This window comes from Bactrocera latifrons, unplaced genomic scaffold, assembly GCF_001853355.1.
Source record: "Bactrocera latifrons isolate USDA-ARS-PBARC rearing strain unplaced genomic scaffold, ASM185335v1 scaffold_170, whole genome shotgun sequence".
Taxonomy (NCBI): domain Eukaryota; kingdom Metazoa; phylum Arthropoda; class Insecta; order Diptera; family Tephritidae; genus Bactrocera; species Bactrocera latifrons.
Genome location: NW_017535186.1, coordinates 345166 through 368904, shown reverse-complemented (window position 1 = coordinate 368904; position 23739 = coordinate 345166). Strand labels below are relative to the sequence as shown.

General features: G+C 32.8%; 2 protein-coding genes and 1 pseudogene across 18 annotated transcripts in view; all 3 read right to left on the bottom strand.

The window, feature by feature from the left end:
• Nucleotides 1-1482: 1482 nt before the first annotated feature.
• Nucleotides 1483-10807, bottom strand: LOC108966847 (glycogen-binding subunit 76A). 12 transcript variants are annotated; one of them, XM_018929955.1, is made up of 3 exons: nt 10730-10807; nt 3993-4182; nt 1483-3927 (listed from the first exon to the last, which is right to left on the bottom strand). In XM_018929955.1, the coding sequence occupies exons 2-3, from the start codon at nt 4158-4160 to the stop codon at nt 2287-2289; spliced, it is 1809 nt and encodes a 602-aa protein (XP_018785500.1). In that variant the 5' UTR covers nt 4161-4182; nt 10730-10807; the 3' UTR covers nt 1483-2286. The 12 variants fall into 12 exon arrangements, with proteins under 12 accessions (XP_018785500.1, XP_018785490.1, XP_018785494.1 ...); XM_018929945.1 differs by lacking the exon at nt 10730-10807 and adding an exon at nt 10467-10703; XM_018929949.1 differs by lacking the exon at nt 10730-10807 and adding an exon at nt 10241-10305.
• A 2181-nt stretch (nt 10808-12988) lies between these two features.
• LOC108966849 (heparan sulfate 2-O-sulfotransferase pipe) overlaps nt 12989-23739 on the bottom strand; it is a 32048-nt gene continuing 21297 nt past the window's right edge. For 2 of the 6 annotated variants that reach the window (XM_018929961.1, XM_018929962.1), the window contains exons 5-6: nt 23250-23404; nt 22488-22808 (exon numbers count right to left, since the gene is read on the bottom strand). In XM_018929961.1, the coding sequence (XP_018785506.1) occupies nt 22627-22808; nt 23250-23404 (337 nt within the window). In that variant the 3' untranslated portion in view covers nt 22488-22626. Of the gene's footprint in view, nt 14603-15051; nt 15207-15265; nt 15826-17555; nt 18244-18333; nt 18489-18584; nt 19145-20434; nt 20723-20778; nt 20934-20958; nt 21569-22487; nt 22809-23249; nt 23405-23739 lie in introns of those variants that run through there. The other 4 variants (XM_018929958.1, XM_018929957.1, XM_018929956.1 and 1 more) reach the window with 4 other exon arrangements.
• On the bottom strand, nt 16389-17394 carry LOC108966822 (annotated as a pseudogene).

The following is a 23739-nucleotide window of genomic DNA, read 5'->3' as shown; positions in this document are numbered from 1 at the left end:
TTTTTATTGATTTCCTTGGGCGATAAAAGGCAAGCATTTCGAGACGACGGAGAGGATCCACGCAGCATGCATCTCGGCTCTCAAGGCTGTTCCGGAGAATGCCTTTCGTGACGTCTTTAATGCTTAGAAATCCGACGCAGAAGAAGCCTATTCTGAAAGTGTATGCCCAAAATATTGCAAAAGTTCATTACTAAATAAAGTTGGAGCGTCGTTATGTTAAAATGCTAATGGAAAATGGAGAATTAAATTTATTTATATGGACTGAAAACTCTTTGGAACATTATTTCGACATACCATCGAACCAAGAGCACTTCACTTTGTTTACTGATTGTTTTACAATGTTCGAGGTTCGTTGAAAATTGATGAATGCGAATACGAAAATCTTACCAGTCGACTATAGTATGTTCAGGCGCTTGGAACGACCACCGGGTAACAACCAGTCAGACTGCCGATTGTACCATGCTCAAATGTGTAGCGGTTCCTTCTGCTAGACTTATATGTGTAATACTTGCCTTTTGGAATCGTTTTAGGAGAGTCAGTGCATAAAATATTTATAATTATGCTTTTTTCTCAGCGGTATTTTCAATCATTTCAGACAGCTGCAGATTCTTTGATGATTCTGATATGTATGTGTGTAAAGCGTTATCATCCACTTGACCTACGCCTACCTGCCAAACGCTCAATTGCGTGTACTTGGGTATAAATACAAAAATGTTTTGGCTATTAACTGTGTTATGCCAGGAAAGCGAACTAAATGAAATAATTTCTAAATCGATTAGATGCGATAAGAGCTAATCACACATGCCAATAATATGCGATAAAGATAAAATGTCAACAGATTGGCAWATAATTATCGTAAAAGTAACGAATTAGGCGTGCAAATAAACAAAATGAAAAGCATACATACATATGTATATTCGTAAATGAGAGGTGTACTTAATCGTCGAATTATGATATAATATTTAGAGAATTGCTTTCCGCTTAAAATATGGAAATGATTTGAGTACAATGCAGCAAAAAATCTTTAACTAAAGCAAACAAGAACTAAGCGCATTTGCTTGTCGTCAGGTGGGCTGAAATCTCCAACATATTTCTGGAAAATAAAATGGACATATTGCTCTTAAGCCCCCAACTCCTTAACCCAACTTAGAACCCGACTACTCCATTTGCAGGCTGTCGCCAGTACCATATAAAGATATACATATGTACATATATGATTCTTTAGAAAGCAAAAGGTTGATTCCAATAGTTACGAAATAGCCAATGATTCAGATTTATGAATGTGTATATTTAATTATACAATAAAAATTAAAAATTGCGTCAATTTAAAATAAAAATATAAAACTACTACAAAACAGAAATTATTTTAAATTAAAAATAAATAAATATGTATGTATAGTATTATTGCATTCGATAAATAATTCACACAATTTCTTGTATATGTTTTGTTTTCAATCCATAATTTTGTAACCATAACTGTTATTAGTTTTACTTTAGTTTTAATTTTATTGATCACTTTTTTGTTATCTTTGTTATACAAAACGGCAACATTTGTAGGGAGATTTTTCTAACAGCTCCACATTTCACTATATTTGTCTGTGTAGGTGTAATTTTAAACTTTCTCTTTCAAAAAGATTTTCTTTGATAAATTTTTTTCGCTATTACGCACGTATGTACATGCACACATACAAACACATGTGTATGTATATGTATATAGGAAAATTCATATGTTTATTAGCTAATAACTCGATAGGCACATTCATATAAATACATATGTATGCACATATATGGCAGAGTATATTAAAGGCTGCTAACCGGCTGTAGTTTGTTGTTGTTGTAAATTGCTAAAATTATTTAGTCTTTAGGCATCTGTTCGCCAATACAGAATATGCTTTCTAGTTCGTATCTATGTATTTATGTATGTGTGCATATACTAGTGCATGTGCGTAGATTTATATTGTGTTAATATTTACAAAAAATATACATAATTCCATACATATAATAAGTTTATATGAATGTAGCGTTCGTGATTTTGCTTGTTCTTTGGCTTTGTAAGGGTGGATTCACTTGTTATATGTATGTAGGTGGAAAGTTAGTAGGATTCTTGAGAGTATTTTCCCTGATTTTTTAACTAAGTGTATATATGTGTGTTTCTGTATATTCGTGTACTTGTGTGTGTGTGTGTTTCTTTGCATGCAGCTTCACAGTATTAATAACATTGTATGTATATATATATATATATGTATTTGGTTTTTTAACATTTTTCTCTCAATATGTCTCAGGTGCCTAGTAGAAGGAGCTACACCATGCATCACCGACCGTGGGGCTGAACAACCCAGCTGTGTGACTTGTAGTCGTGTGCACGTGTATTGGATGCGTGGTGGCACTAGCAGGACTTGACGCTGGCAAGCATTGGAAGCAGTAATTAGTTCCATAGTTGTTATCCCAAAACTGTTGGCCTTTACATTGAAAACGACAAGCAAACTCAATACGCTGACCAATTTGCAAAGAATTACCAAAAAGATAGAAGGTAAATTTATCTGAAAAGCCGTCACAAGAGTTTTCAGCATAGTTTGCCTGCAGATCGGCATAGCTGCGCCAATTATCCAGCGTATAACGTATGTGCACTGACTTGTTGAAGTCCAAATTGCGTACACGCACAGTTCCGGTAATCGTCTGATTGATGTGATCCGTTACTGCGGCGTTCTCCAATGAAACTTGTTTTTCGCGTACAAGATCTAAAAAGTTCGGCAGTCCACCGGGCTGTTGAAAGAGCGGCATGAGTAACTTATCAGATTTCGGTCCGAGCTGTATGGGCGGTTCCGATTCCAACACTTCCAAATCTTCAAATGCAGATTTCGGTATGGTTGGTATTTCGTCGAGAAACGTTTTGATATCGGCCAAATCGAGACCTAGTACATCTGCGAAACGCACAATTTTCTTGCGACCTGGTGTACCCGGTGGTGTTTTACCGGTTTTCAGTGATGAGCAGCGGCGCACACGTTGCGGCCGACAATCGTCTTCATCCTCTTCGTGTCCATCGAATGTGGATTTCTCATCTTTGGTTTTGTTGTGCAGTTGTTTAGTTTCAGTTGGTTCCTGAGTGCTTGTACGGGTCGACTCGTTTGTGTCTAACCCTATTTGTACTTCGGTTTGGGCGGTTTTTTCCGTATTGCTAGTTTCAGTCGTTTGTGTATGCAATTGTTCTATATTGTCAAGATTTCTGTGTGCATCAGTTTCAGTGTCACCGTTAGAGAGATTAGTATGCAAAGTTTTGGAAGCAGTATTGTTGTTTTCGCTATTTGCTTGAATTTGCATGGATTCAATAATATTTCCAATGCGTGCRCTATGTTCTTGCAGTTCGTTGATAATATCATCTTGTATATTTGCCAAATCCACAGGTGTTAAAGTTTCATCATGTTTCTGCACCTCCACCAAAGGTTCTTGGGATAGTTCCTTATTTGCAACCGCTGCATTGTCGACATCGTCCTCATTCTTGCTGTTTTCTGTAGACGCGTTATCATGGTGGTCATGGACTTGGTCATTCGCGCCATAGCCGTTGTGTAGTGTAGGCGAAAATTCAGGTGCGGCATTTATCGTTTGATCATTGTGTATATGATCAAAGTACTGCACATCTGTGGAACCGCGACTACTCGAGGTCGACGCACAAACACATCCCGACTCTGCCGCCGAATTGTGTGGTGTATTCGATGCTGTCTCTATTAGTCGCAAATATTCACACTCATCCACAGGGCTACCTGGACTTTCCAGCTCACAGTCAAAATCAAAGAACGAATCGGATTCATGGCGCAGCGGTTGTAAGTCCGTCACCGCCTGCGCGGATTCATTTGTGGTTTTCCATGTATTGGTTGTGTTATTTTCATTAATTATCGACACTTCCTCAGGCGATAATTCGCCATCGTCATTCTATAAAAATATATTTAACAAACTTGTGTAAATATTTGCTATTGTAGATATTAAGCACAACACACCTGTGTGCCCAATGTACGTAACTTCGATGATAAACTACGTGCAAAAGCCTCGGCTCTACCACGACATGATGACATGCCTAATGTAGGAATTACAGATATTATACTGCAGGATTTTGGGTCAGGGGTGCCACTGTTCTCATTCAAAGGAATATCGCCGGGACCGTTCATTGGCCTTAACCAGAATCACGATCTGAAAGAAATATATAAAAAGACATGTTATTTATAAAATATTCGAGTAATTTAATAATCGTTAACACGTTCTTCACGTTCACAGCTAAAAGCTATACGAATGTTAAGTTTGAGCTTCGCCAATTTTCTAAATTATATAATTCATAATAGCTTGATTTGAATCTATTTGTTTAGTAAAAAGAATATAATACAGAATATCCAATTTAATCTCAATTTTCTGAATAATGAGTATGAGAATAGCAATTGGAGGAAATCTTTGCTTTTTGAGTACCAATTTTAAACTCGTCCCTTAGAATTGATATTCAGTACGAAAGCATAGCTTATGGGATTATAAAATGTACAACTTCGATATTATATAGTATTCCTTATTTCTCGCTTAACTGAACTACAGCTACACCCAGCCTTCTAATCACAGATATATTCTCTTATACAGTCTTTAAAACTCGAAARCAAATAATAGGATGCTTGCACTTATTTTTAAAAATCAGAACGTTTATAACCTAAAACTGCGCTTGTTTTGAGAAATCACTCYTCAAACAGATGCATGCTTATATAAACTGAAAAAAAATTATCAAATTATGAGCAAGTTAATGCTTAATGCATTCGCTAATGATAACAACTTGTAATCTAATTGGCATATGAATTATACAACGAGACATTAAATAATGCAAAAATCAATAAAAACAAATGAAAATCGAAGAAAATTCAACAACGACTTTTTGGTGCGTTCGAATWTTGATTTTGTTTTTATTTTTTGTTTTTGTGTTTTTTGACCACACTCTCCTCTTCACAGCTAAAAATATTTCACTCTCTAACTTAGTGGCTTGGCTCGTGTTAAGAAAAGGAAAAATAAAGCAAATTAATTAAGATTACTTTTTAGTAGGTATTTATATTGTATATTATACATTGTGGGTTTTTTGTGGGCGCATACAAATGTAGGTTTATTTGTAAATAATGGCGAAGCGCAATTGTTAACGTACAGACAGCCAAATAGCTCATAAATAATTTTCATTTCGCTTTTTAGTTATCTCAATATGAAAAATCGGTGCAATCGAATTTGCATGTACATATGTATATGTACATATATGCATATATGTGTGTAGATACTTAATACATGTCTGTTATTTATTAGGCGAAATAATCTCTTAATTTAAAAACCGCATGGAAAAGGAACTTTTAGTGACTTGCATACACATACATTCTGTCTACCTATTTGTGCGTATTTATACCATACATATGCGATTTAGAGCAACTTGCCGGAATAAAAATATGCATATAAGTCTCTAGCATATGTATTTACATATAAATGTAGTATTTTGGTATTTATCGTGAAGACAAGTTCTTGGCAAAGAATTATCATTCCCTCGCAAGTCAGTTTATACATCCACATTAACCTAAAAGGAAATACATATATATGCGAATAAATTTGTGTGTATATAATAAAACAAGTAAGGAAGAGCTCTGTACGRGTGCAACCGAAGATTTATACTCCAGCAACTTGTACCTAGTGGCTTGAACAGTTTTGGTTGAATTTGGATAATTTTTCTTCACAAGTGGCATAACTCAAAAATACTGTGCATACAATGCYTTAATCCGTTAAATTGATTGCTTCTTTATTTATATACTGGAAACTGAAGGAATCAAATGGAATGTAGAACTTTGTTATATGGAATGTAGGGGTTTCACATAGTCTCACAATGTTATACGTTATAACGATCAGAAAACATAGCGTACATTTTCGTAAACTTATTTTAGTATGCAATATGAAAACAAATTTTTCAAAGAAGTATAAGAATTTATGATTTTATTATTTTACGATGTTTCATGACACGTTGTGAGTACTCCAATAGTAAAACGAGAGGAATGTCATCTACCAAATTTGGTTAAAATTGGTCGGTCAGGTACCGAAATATATAACTTCACTTAAAAGTGGGCGGTGCCACGCACGTCGGCTCCTGTTAAAATTTTGTGTTATTGATTYATCACACTTTTAGTAGTGGTTAATAGCACCGATAAATTGTGAGTGAGCGGGGTTATGGTCCGATTTTATAAATTTTTACAATTTCAACTCATCTCGTCATTCTGAKTATTTATAAATACATAACTTTATATCTATCTCGGTTAGTTTAGGTAATACCTACAACCATTAGGTGAACAAAACTATTATACTCTGAAGCAATATGTTGCAAGAGTATAAAAACGAAGCCTTATTATAAGGTATTTAAATCCACATGCTGTAATTACTTGTATTTGTATTTGTGTGGCTCTGTTGTAGCCACACTGTCATGACTTAATAAAACAACTAGTCAATAAAAACATTTCCAAACTTCCTTCGTAAAGAACGACAAAATGATGATAATCTATTGATTATCAGAGAAGTTTATGAAAAGTGCTCATAAGAAAATTAAAATGGTAGCACATCCATTCTGATGCACTGTATTCAGAAACTGGGTTAATCGTAAAAAATCACATTTTTTGTTATCGGCTGTGTAGAGAACAAAAGCGCCTTAAAGACTCCCTTGTTGAATTGAGAGTGAAATTTTTAAACACTTGATTAAAAAAAATTATTCAGTTCAAAGTTTTTACCAACAGGAACAAAACCGAGTTTCAACTTCCAAMTAACTATTTTTTCTGTTAATTTCTATATAATTATTTTTAATATGGCAAGTAYGATTTATCCAGAGTATACCGTACATGAAGCAATGACATAAAGGCAAATATGAAATGGTTACTTYGTAATAAAAATTAGCCTATACGAAWATATWTTACTTAATGCTGAATATGACGTTATGCCATGCATACGGTAACGAGCCTCTATTACATAACGCCAATTGAATAATTTTCCTTCACACAGTTCATYTAATCAAATAACAATAGACAGCATTTTGACATGTCACTCGGCAGCTAACAGCTGGCAGCTGACAGCCGCATTCCTCGCTGCGTGGCATATCAGCTGACAACCCGAATATGGACATATTCGMGTATATGAATTATTTCGACAAAGCATTTCAATACAGAATGATTACTGTTCTCATTTACTTCTATGGAAATGAAGCTTATGCTATGCTGTTGTACTCCCTATTTGTGGAATGATTATAATTATTGTTAATACTTTTTGAACTTTAAAAAATATTTTGGTACTAAAATTTCAAATGAATTGCGTGAATTAATAAAATAAACATCGAATAAGGACGAGTTTATCTGGTAAACCTTCACAGACTGTTATATTTTTTTACAGATCTAACGTCCTTCCGTAAATCTGATAAATCTGACTTTGCTATTATTGTTGCATCGTTCATTGTACTCACTATGTGGTCAGCTTAAAATTCGCCCATCACGTGAAGTGAAATTTGTCACACTACGTTGAAGCGAAAATATGTATGTACCTAACAAGCCACGCTTTATTGACTTGTTGAGTTTGAGCGAATTAAATCATAAACAAATTATTTTTAATTACAAAAGGAAAGAAGTAAAGCATGTGAGAGAGAGAAACTTAACAATAACAACAATCAAAGTCTAAGTCCCAATTAATATGACAATAACAGTTTTGTTCTCAATATAGTATTAAGGCATTTAAAAGTTGATGGCATTTACAAGGCAACTGGAGAACGATTGGCGAAAAATGGTTTGAAATGTTAGTTTTTCTAGAAATAGAATATATTAGTATTCCAGAATTCTATATTATATAATATTCGCTTTAAGTATTTTGATAACTAAAATTATAAAACTAACTACGTTTAAAAGGTTCCATGCTACTTCTTGCAATTAGACTGATATTTTACGTTCGTCAAAGAAATTTTATTGAGTGAGAGTGATTTTTTATTATTATGGCGTTATTTTTTCTCAAAAGCATTTGAAAAAATATAACAATTTTACAATTAAAGAGTTGATTGTTTAAATAAATGAATTAATAGTCTTACTTTCTGGTAAAAATGTGAATAATTTGTTCAAATATTTCAATAAACATATTTAAACACTATTTCGCTTAAGATTTTTCAAAAATCTTTGTGTTTTTATGAATTGTAGCATTTTAACCTTAGTCGTTTCATTGCTAGATTGAAACCCGGTTAAGTTTTATTTTATGTAAAATAACTACTGTAAATTGTAAACAAAATGTTGTATATATATTGAAAAGTTTCTGATATGTGTATGCTTATAAATAAACTGCTGAGTATATACAAACACATACTAGATGTGAGTAAATGTGCAATGTACTTCTGTGTGAAACTTTGGCAGCGCAGATTCCGGTTCAATATGAAATCAGCTGTCACATTGCACCCGCCACCTAGCTTGTCCTTACCATTCAAAGCGATTAATTAATTTCACTGCGCAGAAAATTTTCAGATTTCCTACTTGATAAAAAATTAAAAAGTAACTCATTTTTGGCAAGAGTTTTCATAGTCGCCAATTTGAAATGAAAATTTATTAATGAAATTATTTCAATGCTAAATTTTTATTTTTATTATAATAATAATATTTATTTTTTTTTTTTCAAAAAGTCATTTGTGAGCCGCGTGATATTATTAAATTTTCACAGCTGCTTCCATGACAAAGCTAATATTTTACTATTTTTACAAATAACTTTCCATTAGTGGAACTTGCGGTCACACAAGGCGGTTAAAAATCAAAACAAAATAGCAAAAACATACTCACACACATACACAAAATAAGAAAATGACACTTACGTATATATATAAATACATACATATATACTAAGTGTTTTTATATACATACATATGTAGGTATTTATGTGCAAATTCAGATGTATACACATCACATGAGACATACAAACAGACATAATACAAACTAAAATAAATTTTCAGCATTTAAAAATAGCATTATAAATTGCACAAAAAAATCTCAAATTGATAGAGAATTAGGATTAATTAAAGCGATGACCCTTTGCCCTATAAACATTCGTTTACGCACTTATGTACTATATATGCTAATATGCATATACAGTTAGTTGTATGTGACAAAGCCAAAGACATAACAAAGCGCAAAAATTTAAATTTGAAGTTTATATTTTCATATTCCAAGCACATTTGTATGTAGCTGTTACCACACTGTCTCTGGCGACGAGTCTGCTGCACCCGGTTAAGGAAATTAAAAGTACCTGTAATTCGAGATAAGCTTTCTTTGTTTATTATAATTATGTTTAAATAGTTTTCGTGCGCTTATCAAAACAAAAAACAATTAGTTTGTTTAATAACACTTGCTCAATTTCGAAAAAAAAAATGTAATGATAGCTTAACAGAGACACTGCTTCACTTGAACGAGTTAACGAGTATGTTTTGGATTTTAKTTTTTACTTTTTTTTATTATTATTATTATCAACTATGCTTATACATGTGTACAAAGCATTTGGGGTTGTCCACCTTACGATTTTAGCTTTGACCTTGCGTAAAATTTCTCAAGTGAATTGACACAGATTTAAAGCAGCCAGTTGTAAACGTTTATGATTATATTGTAGTACATTTTATTTTAATCAATTTTAATTGATATTTATTTTCTTTAGCACATTTATCAATATTTTCTTCTGTTTTTACTTTTATTATTATTTTTTGTAATAAGCGAACGCATGAACTACACGAAAAGGCAAAAACACACAAAGTTCACTTTTAATATTTGACTTCTACCGTTGCGTCGCTTGTGTGCTCGTCTTCATCTTGGACACGGTGCGCACAATAAGAGTGTCATTCAAGGGTATTGCAAGGTCGTAGCGCGCAACTTGACGGGTATGGCTCGTTGGTATATGAATCCACGGCGCTTGCTTTAGCGTCATCTATAGTCCTCCGCTCTCCGTTTATTTTTTGTATCTCATTTTGTTTGCTCACTGATTTTCGGTARGTAGGTATGTATGTATATAACTTTTTTGTTTTGATTTTTTCGTGAATTTTCTCTTCTGACATTCGGCACGAGCACAGACTTTAGATACTCCCAATTAGATTTGTTCAGATACAAATTAACACAACACCTGCTATACTTAATATTTGTATGTACATATGTAGAAAAACAACACAAAAGAGACTTATGTATATGTCGGCAGCATACAGTACCAACTGGCACAATTATTCACGTGCGGCTTTTATGTATGTAGTTACATATGCAGTTTGTGGTACGTGCCACAGGTACCATTCTAAGTATAAGCGCTAAACTTTCTCAAACGAAATTTGGCATTTGAGTGGGCGCTTATACACATATGTTTTTAAGAAAAGCGCACAAGGCTGCTCACCAAAAATGCGCTACAGTGCCATTTGCATTTGTACATACAAACAAACTTACATTTGTAGTAATCATTTATGTTTGAGTTAACTTGTGTGCTCTTATCTCTCCGGTGCGGTCCGGTAGGTCGACGGTCTCACTCTCAATTGCCTCGAACTTGTATCGTGTCTCCTAACATACTATATACGCATGTTCATTTCTCGATGGCCACTGCACTCCTTACTTTCGCTTTCAACTTTAGCATTCGGATAATAATTGTGTGTTCTCACTATAATGGCATTACGCTGCAACTAAGTAGAGTTTCATATACGATGTACTCATACCTATGAAATGACTATCATATTTATTTGTTTATGTGCTCGTATCACACCGATTATAAACAATTCCAATATTTGCAAAAACCTTTGCACTTGCACTGTAGTTATGAGTATTTTAAGCGTACTCCGCATTCATATCTCAGTTGCTCTTCTATAAATACGAGTGCAAATCAAAGGTAGCAGCGGTACGAATACGACAAGGGTGGTGTAAAAGAATGAGAGCGAGAGAATCAAGTGACTTTTATGTTCAAAACAAATAATGAGTGTGAAACTTTTCACCGTTGCCACTAAAATATAAATATTTTATTTTGATAATTCGAAAGAGCATATAATCCATTATTTTCCTATTTCCAGTATTCCATGTCAGACGCTATTTGTGTATGATATGCACTATTTGCACAGCGAATTAATGAAAATATTTCAAATATTTGTGCTGCTTATCGAAACTAGCAAGAATAGCAAACTGTATGCATGTTGCTTTTAGCAAACATTTGCTATCGATAAATAACTCAATGAAAACTTTGACACGAATTTATTATCTCTCACTTTTCCATGCGAGAGTAAAGTAAATKGTTTTAAGTAAACCGAGGTTTAAAAAAAATACATTATAGTTACCAAAAGTATCTTGGTCAAACAATTTAACTTAAAAAAATTTATTTTATTTTTTACAATAAAAAATTCCTGCAAATGCGACTTGAAAATTGAAATCGCATTATTAAAGTAGTCAAGTTTTTATGTAACGCAGAACATCGCGATGGCAAAAATTATAATGGTAATAAAAATTACAAATATTGTCTAATATCTAAGACATTCTGACTATTTTGCTACCTTCTTTTCTATATGAAATATTATTTTCGGTAGTAGTGATTTTAATGCCCCCCGGCATAAAGAACTCAATACTACATCGTTTAATTTTTTATATAACTGTCGGCTTACATATACTCCTTCTTATGTATGTATGTATGTAAGAGAGAGTAATAAGCCTGAAATTAATTTTAAATTCAATCAAAAAATGCTAGATAAGATTTTCGTTCCGATACCATTTTTGATTAGACAATATTATTGTWAATTTTCTATAATTATTTTTTAGCATATACATATGTACCTAAAACGAAAGTGGGCTATTTTTATGCTGAAGGCTTATACTTATGTATATTTGGCAAATATGGTCTTATAGGACGTCAGCGATTTTAATTTCAATAGGTCACATAATATCAAGCGATCAAGTATTAAAGCAGAGAATAGAAGTATAATCTCTATAAATTCAAATAAAAACTATCACATGATTGGTTACGGTTCGATAACTCTACAATGAATAAATCAATATCTAATGATTATTTCGAATAGTAGTCCTCGAATATACTAACACTTTACTAATAATGATTGAAATGCATACCTTTGCATACCACTGAAATTCTAACTAAATATATTTCTTTTTTTTTTTTGTCGTTATTTTCAATACGTACTTTATATGTATATAACTGTGATTAAATTGAAACGTAAATTTTGTYCATTTTATCTCCTTCAAAGTAATCATTGCAGGGTTAACACTTATGCCAACGAATTTTCYAGTCATCRTAGCACTTGGAAAAATCTTCCGTCRTGATGGCCATTGGGGCCTTTTTCGACTCAGAATTTATGTTCTTAGTTGAGTCATAACGGTGTCCTCGGAGTGGTCATATGAATTTGCTGAAAAGCCGTAAGTTACACGAAGGTAAATCAGGCGAATGCGGTGGTTGCGGTATGATATTATTCAAATGATCACGAATAACCAATACAGTATAAGATGGTGAATTATCGCACTTCTTCGTACAATAAATTCAGATATAGTAAAAATCGAGGAATTCACTTTTAGAGCCTCACAAAGCGACGCGTATCTCAAATACTAATGAATATTTTGACGTGAAATTTAACATAGATGTCACTAACAGTACTACCAACTTACAGGAAAAAAATAACGATTCGAAAAACACGCGAAGTATAAATTAAAAATTCTCCATTCAATTTGATCATAGTAATATGTGCATCAATCAGCTCTTTCGTTTCTTTAGACTTAAATCTGCTCTTCGCCCACTTTGTAAACATATGTAAGACTGAGAATTTGGTCTATTAAAGTTGATATTGCATAAAATTCGTACGGAAATTCGTTAATTCCCTTACCTTGTCGTCAGTATTAGCTAAGCAAGTAGCCAAATATCGAATGCTAATGATGAGTTTGCTAAAAAAAACACTTACCACACCATTTACGTAAAGAAAACATGYTGATTTTAAGTACAATAATATAACGGCATTTAATTAATTGATTATTAAGTAACAYAAAGAAGCAGGAATTACAAATACAAAAATTTACAAATGTGCCATGTCAGCCGATACCGCTCAACATTTAAAGAATAAGTGATATTGATTGCTATTTTAGCTGGAAATAATTATATAAATAAATGTAAATAATGTAAATTAATATTTGAAGACTAAGTCTTGTTGAGTATATGAATGGTTTTACTGATTTGTCGTAATTTTAAAATACATAATAATAATTTCAAATATTTTGTGCGTATGCATATTTATTTAACCAACTGTTATCTGTCTAAAGGAAAGTAAAATGTTKTTTTAAATATTTTCACTGTTTATTTTTCTGCCTTTTCAAATAATGAAAGTTATGGTTGGAAAAAGATCATACATATACATACGTTTTATTTTATATAGTCGAACTTCGCCCTCGCCCACACACATCCATAAACACAAATGTAGATATACTATATGCCTATGCATTAGCCTCAATCTATATAACACAATCTGAAAGTGATTACTCTTCTTGCTCCGACAAAGATAATTGTCATACACAAATACACAAACATATGTAMATATTGATTTTCGAATCCGCACAAATCTAGATATGCATGTAATTTAAGTGTAGCCACAAAAGTAATGAAAGCTGTGCACTTTTCATGGGTTTAGCCCTCGAGTAAATCTGAGTATTTTCAACATATGCATACATGCAGTCATGTGCATACATATATACATACAGATAAACTTTTATAAGTTATTGACTAGAAATTTCGCATCAATTTTTTTTTTTTTTTTTTACATTTTACTTCCATATAYATGTACATATGTGTGTATGTGTGTTTGCAATTTAAAACTACATATGTTAATATGTATGTATGTTGTACTTTTTACGAGTGTGTGGTGACATTAGATTCTCAAACGAAGTTTTGACAAAACAACTTATCTCGACTTAGCAGTTTTAACCGCGYAAGTTGTAAAAGAACTTATTCCTACATAAATTGTAGGTCACCAACTTTGCCAAATTATTAATATATTGTTTAAGGAACCATCTTCTTTAATTCCTATAAATTTATGTAATGATTAAATTTAATATAATTAAAGAGGAACTTGCTAAAGCTAGAAAAGTTCTTTTGTCAAAAGTTCGCTGATATGTATGTGTACCTAATAAAAAATATATGTTTTCATTTCAACAAAAATTAATATAACTGTAATTTCGTACTAAAATCACTATAATACTGGTTAATTAAATAAAACAAAATAATAATTATTATAATTTATTCCAGCTATAAGCTGATCAAGATTTGCTCTTTATGTCTCTGCGAAATCTCACTGGAAATCTGACATTTAGCCATGCACAGCAATTCGTGTACAACAATGCAATAACAACAATCCATCTATCATATACGAGTTTTTAAGGTGCCAAAATCTTCTGTGGAATATGTGTGGCAAGGTACTGTTTATGCAACCGTTGTAAGCAGAACTGATAGAATTCGATTTCGTTTGTGAAATTATGTCGCACTATATTTTTCACTTTCTCACTCACTGGCGGTTTGAAGTTGTTCTTATTGATCTTCGTTAAATACTCCGCGCTACCTACGAAAGCGATAAGCAAAGAAATATTTTCAACWGGATATAATAAAGATCATTATTATATAGTAATTATAATTATATTCACGATTTGAAYAATTATACATGTCCACTTCTAAAATCATATGTTTCTATATATATAAAATGTTCGAAAACTAACTAATYTACTTTATTTATGTAAATTTGTATTTTTCTGTTGATTTAAAGTCAAGACCCAGACAATCGGAGCAACCTGTTACCTGACATTTTCTTAAGAATGCTTGAAATATTACACCTTGTTAACAGCTATAGTGTCTTGATATGAAAGATATACTGAAGTCACCACTGATCTGGATCGTTAAGCGACAAAGATAAAAGTCATTTCTTCCTTCTTGATAAGGATTGTCTGCCTGCAGTCACTTGCTGCTACAAAACTTACACCCCAAATATACCTCAAACTTCAATATTATACGTACTTTGGTAAATATCTCGAACACCTTCAAAGAACCGTGGTATATATTTCTCAAATACAGATAAGGTCGTATTCATATCCTCCAGAACGCCCACAACAGCATATTGACTCTCAACAGCGAACTTGGCGCGCTCCAATGCACCCACCGTATTGAAGGGGCTGCAAAATCAAAATAATTGTGCACAAGCGTATATAAAATTCAATATTTTTATTCTCACGTGCATTCGTATGCATGACCACAGAAGAATAGACTCTGTCGCCGGTGATCACCTATACCTTCCACGGTCACGCCCTGCGTATAGGTACATTCCTGATCGCCGGATAACACACAAGTTTCGAAATCTTTTTTCAACCATGCTGGGTGTGGTAGCGGTAAGTCGGGAAAGGCAGCTTTACGTTCGACAAAGTACCAGGGAGCGCGTACATAGTAAAACCAACTAATCACACGTTCAATGGGATCTCTTACGACATTCACATAAATCGGCATGGGCAAATTGAATTTTGTAAAATTCGTGTAGCATACGTGCTTGATAAAAACAGATGGTTCAGGTAGATCGCTTATCACTTCGGCAAGCTCTTGCTGCTGATCATCGGCCAGGCGTATCGTTTCCACCTTTTGCACTGCATCTCGATGAAATTGAAAATTATTTCGCTCCGATAGGCGACGCAAAAGTTCCATAAATGTTTGACTGCCAACTTTTGGTACTCGATTAAAGAAAACTATACCCAATTCGGCTTTTCTTGTATTGTTCAGCTCTAGTGCATTTAATGATTGCATCTAAGTGATTAAAACATATGAGAAATTATTAAATGTTTTATCATAAAATGCTTAAGTAAACAAATGTTCCCAACAAAAGTTTGTTTTATCCATTTCATGGTGCCCTTAAAAAAATTATTGCACTTATTCGAAATTTCAAAAGGGTTGAGCAAGAGAAGTTCCTGGTTCAGTTTAGCATAATACTTACTATGCCGTAATACTTACAGGGTTCCTTTCATATTAAAGCGGTTGTTCAACCACTCTTTCTCATCACGTCCCCAATATTTCTACTAATTTCGATAAAAAAATCTGTTTTTTTTTTAACTTTTGAAATAAACATAATGATTTCAAATCAAAAAATTAATCTAAATCTGGACAACTTACGATCATTCAGATTTTACTTTCCACCTTACTTTACCATAAATCGTTATCCTTCTATTATCGAAGATCGAAATTTCGAAATTAATTGGATTGACTTAGATATTATTTTGTTTCATTAAATTCTTAAGAATATAGCGTGGGCTASGCTGGTGGTTCCAACTGTAAGAAGAGGATTACAACAAAATTGGACAAAAACAACAACATTTTAAARATATTATTTTATTTCTTATAACGAAATTTCATCTAGTCTAAATATAATTYTAATTAATAGGAAAYTCCTTGTGATTAAGAGCTAGATATTGCTTGAGGAGCCGCTGCTTACAAAAGTGATAAAAATCGTATTCATTTGTAAAATTCTTACGTATCATCTGTTTCACATCTTCTGCCACAAATGGTTTCCGATTATTACGATTGCGATTTTCCAGACTCGCYTTATTTACTAAAAACAAAATGAAAATAATATCATATTGAATCATATAGTGAAATCAGTAAAATTGTGAAAAATTACAGTAATAAATGCTTTTTGCTCCGCTGAAGAAAAGTGGAATATAATGCTCCAAAACCGTTAAAGTGACATTTGTCTCCTCCCACGAACCGACAACGGCGTAGTCACGTTCCACACGATCCTTGGCTATCTGTATAGCATATGGAGAATCGAAAGGCCTTAACAGCGATTTGAAAGATGTAAATATATTGTTATCATCTAAATCTATTTGTATCAATAATTGGTAGGATTTATACTTACAAGCAATCTAAATTCTGACCACAAAAGAACAACGATTGCCTTTTGAAATTTCCTGTACTGTCCACAAATGTGTATGGCACGTATTGACACTCAGGATCTCCACTGCGCACACATTCGTTGAAATCCTTTTTAAACCATACAGCCGACTTAAGATTTGCGTTTGGGTTTTTGCGAAATACCCAGGCATTTTTGTACGCGTTGCGTGCATAGAAATACCAACTGATCACCCGTTCGACTGGATCGCGTACTAAATTTATATAGATCGGTTTCGGTAAACCAAAATCATAAAAGTTTATCCACGCGATATGCTCAACATAAACTGACCCGGCACCCAAGCGAAAGACGTAGTCGGCAACTCTCTCTTGTTCTCTCGGATGGAGGTTACGTCTGGCTCCTTTGCCTGGACCAAAACGGTCAAGGTTGAAGCCATTAATTGTTTCCAAATTGCCTAATAATTGGATCATCGACTCGCTTCCCACTTTTGCACAGCGATTAAAAAACAATATATCTATATCCGCTTTTCTTGTGTTGTTCAGAGATGAGGTGCTTAAAGAACGCAGCTAATTTAAGTAATGAAGTTTGTTTGTTTATATTATTAMAAGTATATACTACATACATACATATTTATTTTTATGCACACTTATTCTAATGTAACTGTTAACATTCTGCGGAGTTAAATGTGTTTAGCGAAGTGCTCTGATTTTATATGGTGCGAACGCAATTATGTGAGTACAACTCTTCAACAATAACGTTCACATATTGTACATATACATATACATACATATGTATATTAGTATTAAAAATTTTAACGCTTAAGTTGTGTATTATTTACGAATGATTTACTTACTTATTAGGAAACTGTAATGAAATGAAACGATTGTGTTTGTTTGAGACCACAATCAACATGGCATGAGTTCTTATGTAATAAAAAACACASGAATTCTTATTGTGGAACATTAACATACTATATATATGTGTAAAATGTGAAAAAGCCGTCTAATAATTTCAAATAGCCGCAAAATCAAAAACGCTTGTTGAAATCTTGGAAATAACAGAATTAATATATAAACAAGAATATCTAATTTTTATTTTTATTCTTTATGTATTTATTAAATCCAAATATTARTTCAAACTTTCTATGCTCTCTATGTTTTTGAGGTTCACAGCCAAATATTGTTTGTAAAGACGTTGCTTGCAGAAGTAATAAAAATCATACTCGTTGGTGAAGTTCTTACGTATCATTTCTTTGACATCCGCGTCTATTTTAGGTTTTCGTTTGTTCTTATTTCGGGTTGTTATTTCATTATTATGTACTGAAACGGGAAWACAATTATAATAGAAAATGAAGACGTTCGCTATATTTGAAAATACAACTTGTTTATTAAAATTCGAAAACCACATACTCTCAAACAGAATTTTCGCTCCCTGGAAGAAACGTGGTATGTACTTCTCAAAAACAGTAAGTGTTATATTAGTGTCCTCCCAAGAACCAACCACCGCATAATCTCGCTCGACATGCTCTTTTGCCATCTGTACAGCTGCCGGTGAATTGAAAGGTCTAGCGAAACAAGAAAAAATTTATAGAAATTAATATAAAGATGTTCTGTTATGTCAAAAATATATCGAAAATCGCAATTATTCGATTTTCACTTACAAGCAATCGTCATGATGACCACAGAAAAAGAGGGTTTGCCTTTTGTAATTTCCGGTAAAATCCTTGGTTGTGAATGGCACATATTGACACTCTGGATCACCGCTTCGCACGCATTCATTAAAATCCTTTTTATACCATTGCGTTGATCTTATTGGTTTATTGGGATCCTTCCGATATTCAATAGCATTCTTATAAGCACCGCGTGTATAAAAATACCAACTGATTACACGCTCCACTGGATCACGCACTAAATTTATGTAGATCGGTTTTGGCAAATCGTATTCTTCGAAATCAATCCAATTCACATGTTCTATATATACCGAACCATCATCGAACCCAGATATGGTTTCGGCCAATTCAATCTGTTCTTTTTTCTTCAACTGACGTTTGGTAGGTCTCAGCAGACCTTCACGCTCTATAACCAGGTTGTTGAAGTCTTCAAGTTTGTTAAAAAGTTCAAGCAACGATTCGCTACCGACTTTAGCACAACGATTGAAGAAGATAACATCAATCTCGGCTTTACGCGTGTTATTCAAACGTTCAGCACTTAGTTTCTTTAACTATAAAAAATGTGGGCATACTTTGAAGAATGTTTGTAGCACGTTATTTATTTCAGATATGCCACCGCACCCATTAATTTTCGAATGCCGTTATAAATTATAAAATCTGTATCTAACTATATTTATCTAGAAGATATGCATGACAATAGGAAGTGAATCGATGAAAAAGAATTAAAATCTCTTATATACCCCTTTCCGTTATGAGAAATTTTGTTAGAGGAAAAATATAGTAGAAGGCCTAAAATTTATATTTTGCAGCTGTCTACAATCATTAGTAGCTTAATGTAACCTTAATATGATATTTAAATTTAGATTGAATTTTCACTTATAATTTAATTTAAGATGTATTTTCTTAATTCCGTTTAGAATTGTAAAAATTTATTTATTTTCTCAAAATATTTTTTTATGATTTACTATCATTTTAAAACTTATTCCGTAACTCAAATATATTTATAAATATGTTCAAATATCCGAATTTAGTACTATAATAGATAACACTATCCTCCCCGTTTCCAATCACATTTCGTTGGAAAACAGTGATGTCTGTAGGGATGAATTATGTTAAAAAATTTATATCAACTCCTTATTGGTCTAAACACATCATTACTGATTTTGTCAACAGATTCTGTTAATTGTAGTAATTCACAAAGCCATGTTCCAAAGCATACTATGTATATGTTTTCAATTTGTCACTTATAGGCCTTCATTTCTTCGCATTTCTTTCTTCATTACTTTAAGTTTAATATTCTATAATTCTAGCAAGGGACTGGTACACATTTGATAGAATTAACTTATTTTAAATTAGATCCATTTTCGATTCGAGCCACTAAACTATTTTGAAATATCCTACAAAACCACCGGAAAAATAAATAAATTGTTGATCGCAATTTGATCGATCAGTGGAGAATTTGAGTACTAAAATATATACTATCAAATTTTTTCAAACTAATGTTTCCTATAATTTGAGAAGACAAAATTAGATGTGAAGGCATATCTGAACCGCAAAGTATGACCTACATTCAATATTTTGAAGAGTATCTTCACAAGCTTCCTAATCACATGTTGAGCGGAGAAAATGAGTAAAGAATGCAGAGGCGAGAAAATATTTGACCAATACCAGTTTCAGTCTCAAAACATATCATTCTTAGCTTTCACACATTGTATAAATAGTAAAATTAAAATAAGGTAGATATTCAGCATTCCAGCAATGAATTTGTGTCTCAACAACCCGCAACCGAATAAGCCCCAACAAAATGTCATTATTTTTTTTAAATAAATTTTCGATTAGAATTATTTTGTGAATAAGATGTGGTAATTTTTAATACAACAAATTAATCTAATGTGATTTTGTTAATGTAATTTAAGTTCGTGGCGCTAAATCACGTGATTCCTGCAAATCTTTATCAACCTGCTTAAGATCATTCAATTTGAGGGCTATATATTGCTTATGTAGACGTTGGCGACAAAACTGATAGAATTCAATTTCGCGTGTAAAGTTTTTACGTAACATATTTTTGATATCTTCACTAATGTGTGGTTTCATTGGATTATAGTTCCGGATGTCTTTATTCAGACCCACTGTAAAAGCGCAAATATGTAGGGGTTTTGATTTGAATAATTTATTATTTACTCACTATAATACATATTTTTAGCGCCGCGGAAATAAGACGGTATATAATTTTCCAAAACACTCAGTGTCACATTCGTATCCTCCCACGTGCCCACCACAGCGTATTCCCTCTCCACCGTTTGCTTAGCAATTTCCAGTGGTAATTTAGTATTAAAGGGTCTGAAGTTTAAAATACCAAAAATGAATAGATATGTGCGCATTTCTTTTGAACCACCTCCAACTGGCATAACTCACGTGCATTTGCGCTGATTGTGACCGCAGAAGAATAATGTTTGCCGACGATGATCTCCTACTTGCTCCATAGCCGAACCCTCAATGTACGTGCACACTTTCTCTCCACTCAACACGCACTGATCGAACTCTGTATTCACCCATTTCGGATTTGGCATTTCTCTGTTACTTTTGCGGCGATTCGGTACAAATATCCATGGCGATCTTATATAGTAGTACCAACTAATGACCCGCTCCACCGGATCGCGCACCATATTCACATAAATTGGACGTGATTCGCSATATTTGGAAAAGTTTAAATAATTCACATGGCTAACAAAGACAGTGCCATCCTCTAAGTTCGCAATATTATCAACTAATTCTTGCTCTTCGTACTCGTCGAGCAGGGTACGTATGCCGCCAACCTGCGGATCGACCTGCACCTCAAAGTTGTGTGCTTTTCCCAGAGTGCGCATTAGCTCTATTAACTGTATGCTACCAGTTTTGGGCACACGATTGAATACAAGAATATCTAAATCGGCCTTAACGGTATTATTCAAATCGTGTGCGTTCAAATTGTGAATCTGTGAAGCAACATTCGGATTCAGTGTTTTTAAAAGTATTATTTCTGGGATATAMATATATTTGCGAATGTCATGAAAGATGCAGCGACGCACAAGTACTACAAATGTAGATATGTACAGTTTAGGATTAAGTGGATGAAAATTGCCCGGTTTGGAAGAGAGAAATGATTCGTACATAAATAAGARCAATAGTTCTTCTTATTATTTAACAAATGCAGTGAAGGAAAAGTAATTACGAATCTGAATATGCACTGTGTTTCTTGAAACCTAGATATTATTGAAAAGTTATTTAACATTTTTCTGCCACCAATAATTCAAAGATATTAGCATATAAATAATTGATAAGTAGATATGAAAAAGAAAAAAAATGCGACGAAAAACGAAATGTTAAAGGCGATTTCAGCATAAACTGGGAAAAGCACATATGAAGGAGCTCCAAAAGTACTAAACGTTAAATTAAAAAATAAATCGATACTTTGAAATAAGCATTTTTGAAAAGCTGCGAATATAACATTTAAAATAACAACGACTTTGACATTAAAGAATGCGTCTATGCTTTCTTTAGGAGTTCTTCGTAGTATCAAAGTAAATATTATATTGCTAGAATTCTTGGAATAATATATCCTACATTCGGCTTCTTTGTTTTGTTGTAAAATCTAAATAGTTGGATTCTATTTTTTCAACTATGGCAATACTGTTACTCTTATAATGCTATATAAAGCATTTTATCATTATATTCTTGACATCAGATGATGCCACACAATTTTGGATAACATTCGAATTTTCCCACTTGAATCATCAAATTCTTTTTTGTTAAAAGATTAAAAATAATTCYAGTATTAATCTATACAGAAGCGTCCACAGTAAAAGTATACATTTTCTAAGACGCTACAACCAAACGTAGTAAAATATTGAAAAATTAGTAAACTTGTCAAATCGCTTTATTGTGTTCATATACTCATGGTATTTATTTAAAATTTGGACATTCGCAGGTATCCTGAACTTGTTTTATTTGTACATTAATGAAAGTTCGATTAAATTATCATGTATGTGTAGGACTAATTGAAATGTCTCATCACTTCATCCTTTTTAATGGCAATGTATTGCTTATAAAGACGTTGCTTGCAAAAATTATAYAATTCGATTTCGAAAGAGAATTGTACTTTCAAATGTTCTTCAATATCCGGATCCAATTCGTTCTTGTGTGGTGTGGCATTTTTATGAAAACGTTTTGGGTCACCTAGTGCAGAAAAAGGCGATATTAGAGAAAGTTGTTACGCACTTTGACAGTTTTGCACTTTAGCAGCTATTATTCGAATCTAGAAGCTTGTCAAATTAAAAATACTATAAACAGAATCAACGCTAAAATTAGAACGACAAAAATTATTATTTTCGTATTTAAAATTCGATAAAAGAAATTTGATTTGATTTCGAGCAAACACAAAATGATCTTCAAACGAARAACTAATGTATTTCCTCAAAAAGCGGATAGTTTTCGAAAATTAACTCATTATATTTGACATTCTTCTAGAAAAAAACTAAAACCAACACACATAAATATGCGTACGCATCAGTATGGGAAGATAATTTAAAATATTATATGTATTTTTACCCACTCTAATGTACCACATATTTTGTATGATTGTTAGGAAAATTATTTGTAAATGAGTAAAAAACATACTGTAAAATACTTCAGTCGCGCCACGGAAAAATCTCGGTACGTAGTGTTCCAAAACTGTTAATGTTATATTTGTGTCCTCCCATGAGCCGACTACCGCAAATTCACTTTCAATATGACGTTTGGCTATTTGTGTGGTAGTCTGGGAATTAAATTGCCTGCAATATAATTGGAGTTTATGACCTTTATGACTTTTTTACTTATTGCATAGACGAATTCTTTCTTAACCCTTTAACGGCAATGTATTTTATCTTGAATTACAATAAACTAATTCGAAACTACTCAAACTAAGAATTTATTTATAGCACTTAATTTTATTCGTTTTTGTCCGCTAAAGGGTTAATTTAGAAATATTTTAAGGAACATTTTTCTGTGCATGTATGTATACATATCTATACAATGGCTAAAAATCTCAAAACTTAATACTTAAATACAATACATAATGACATAAGGAGTAAACCATAATGTCGGTAATAACGTTACTGCTGCAAAA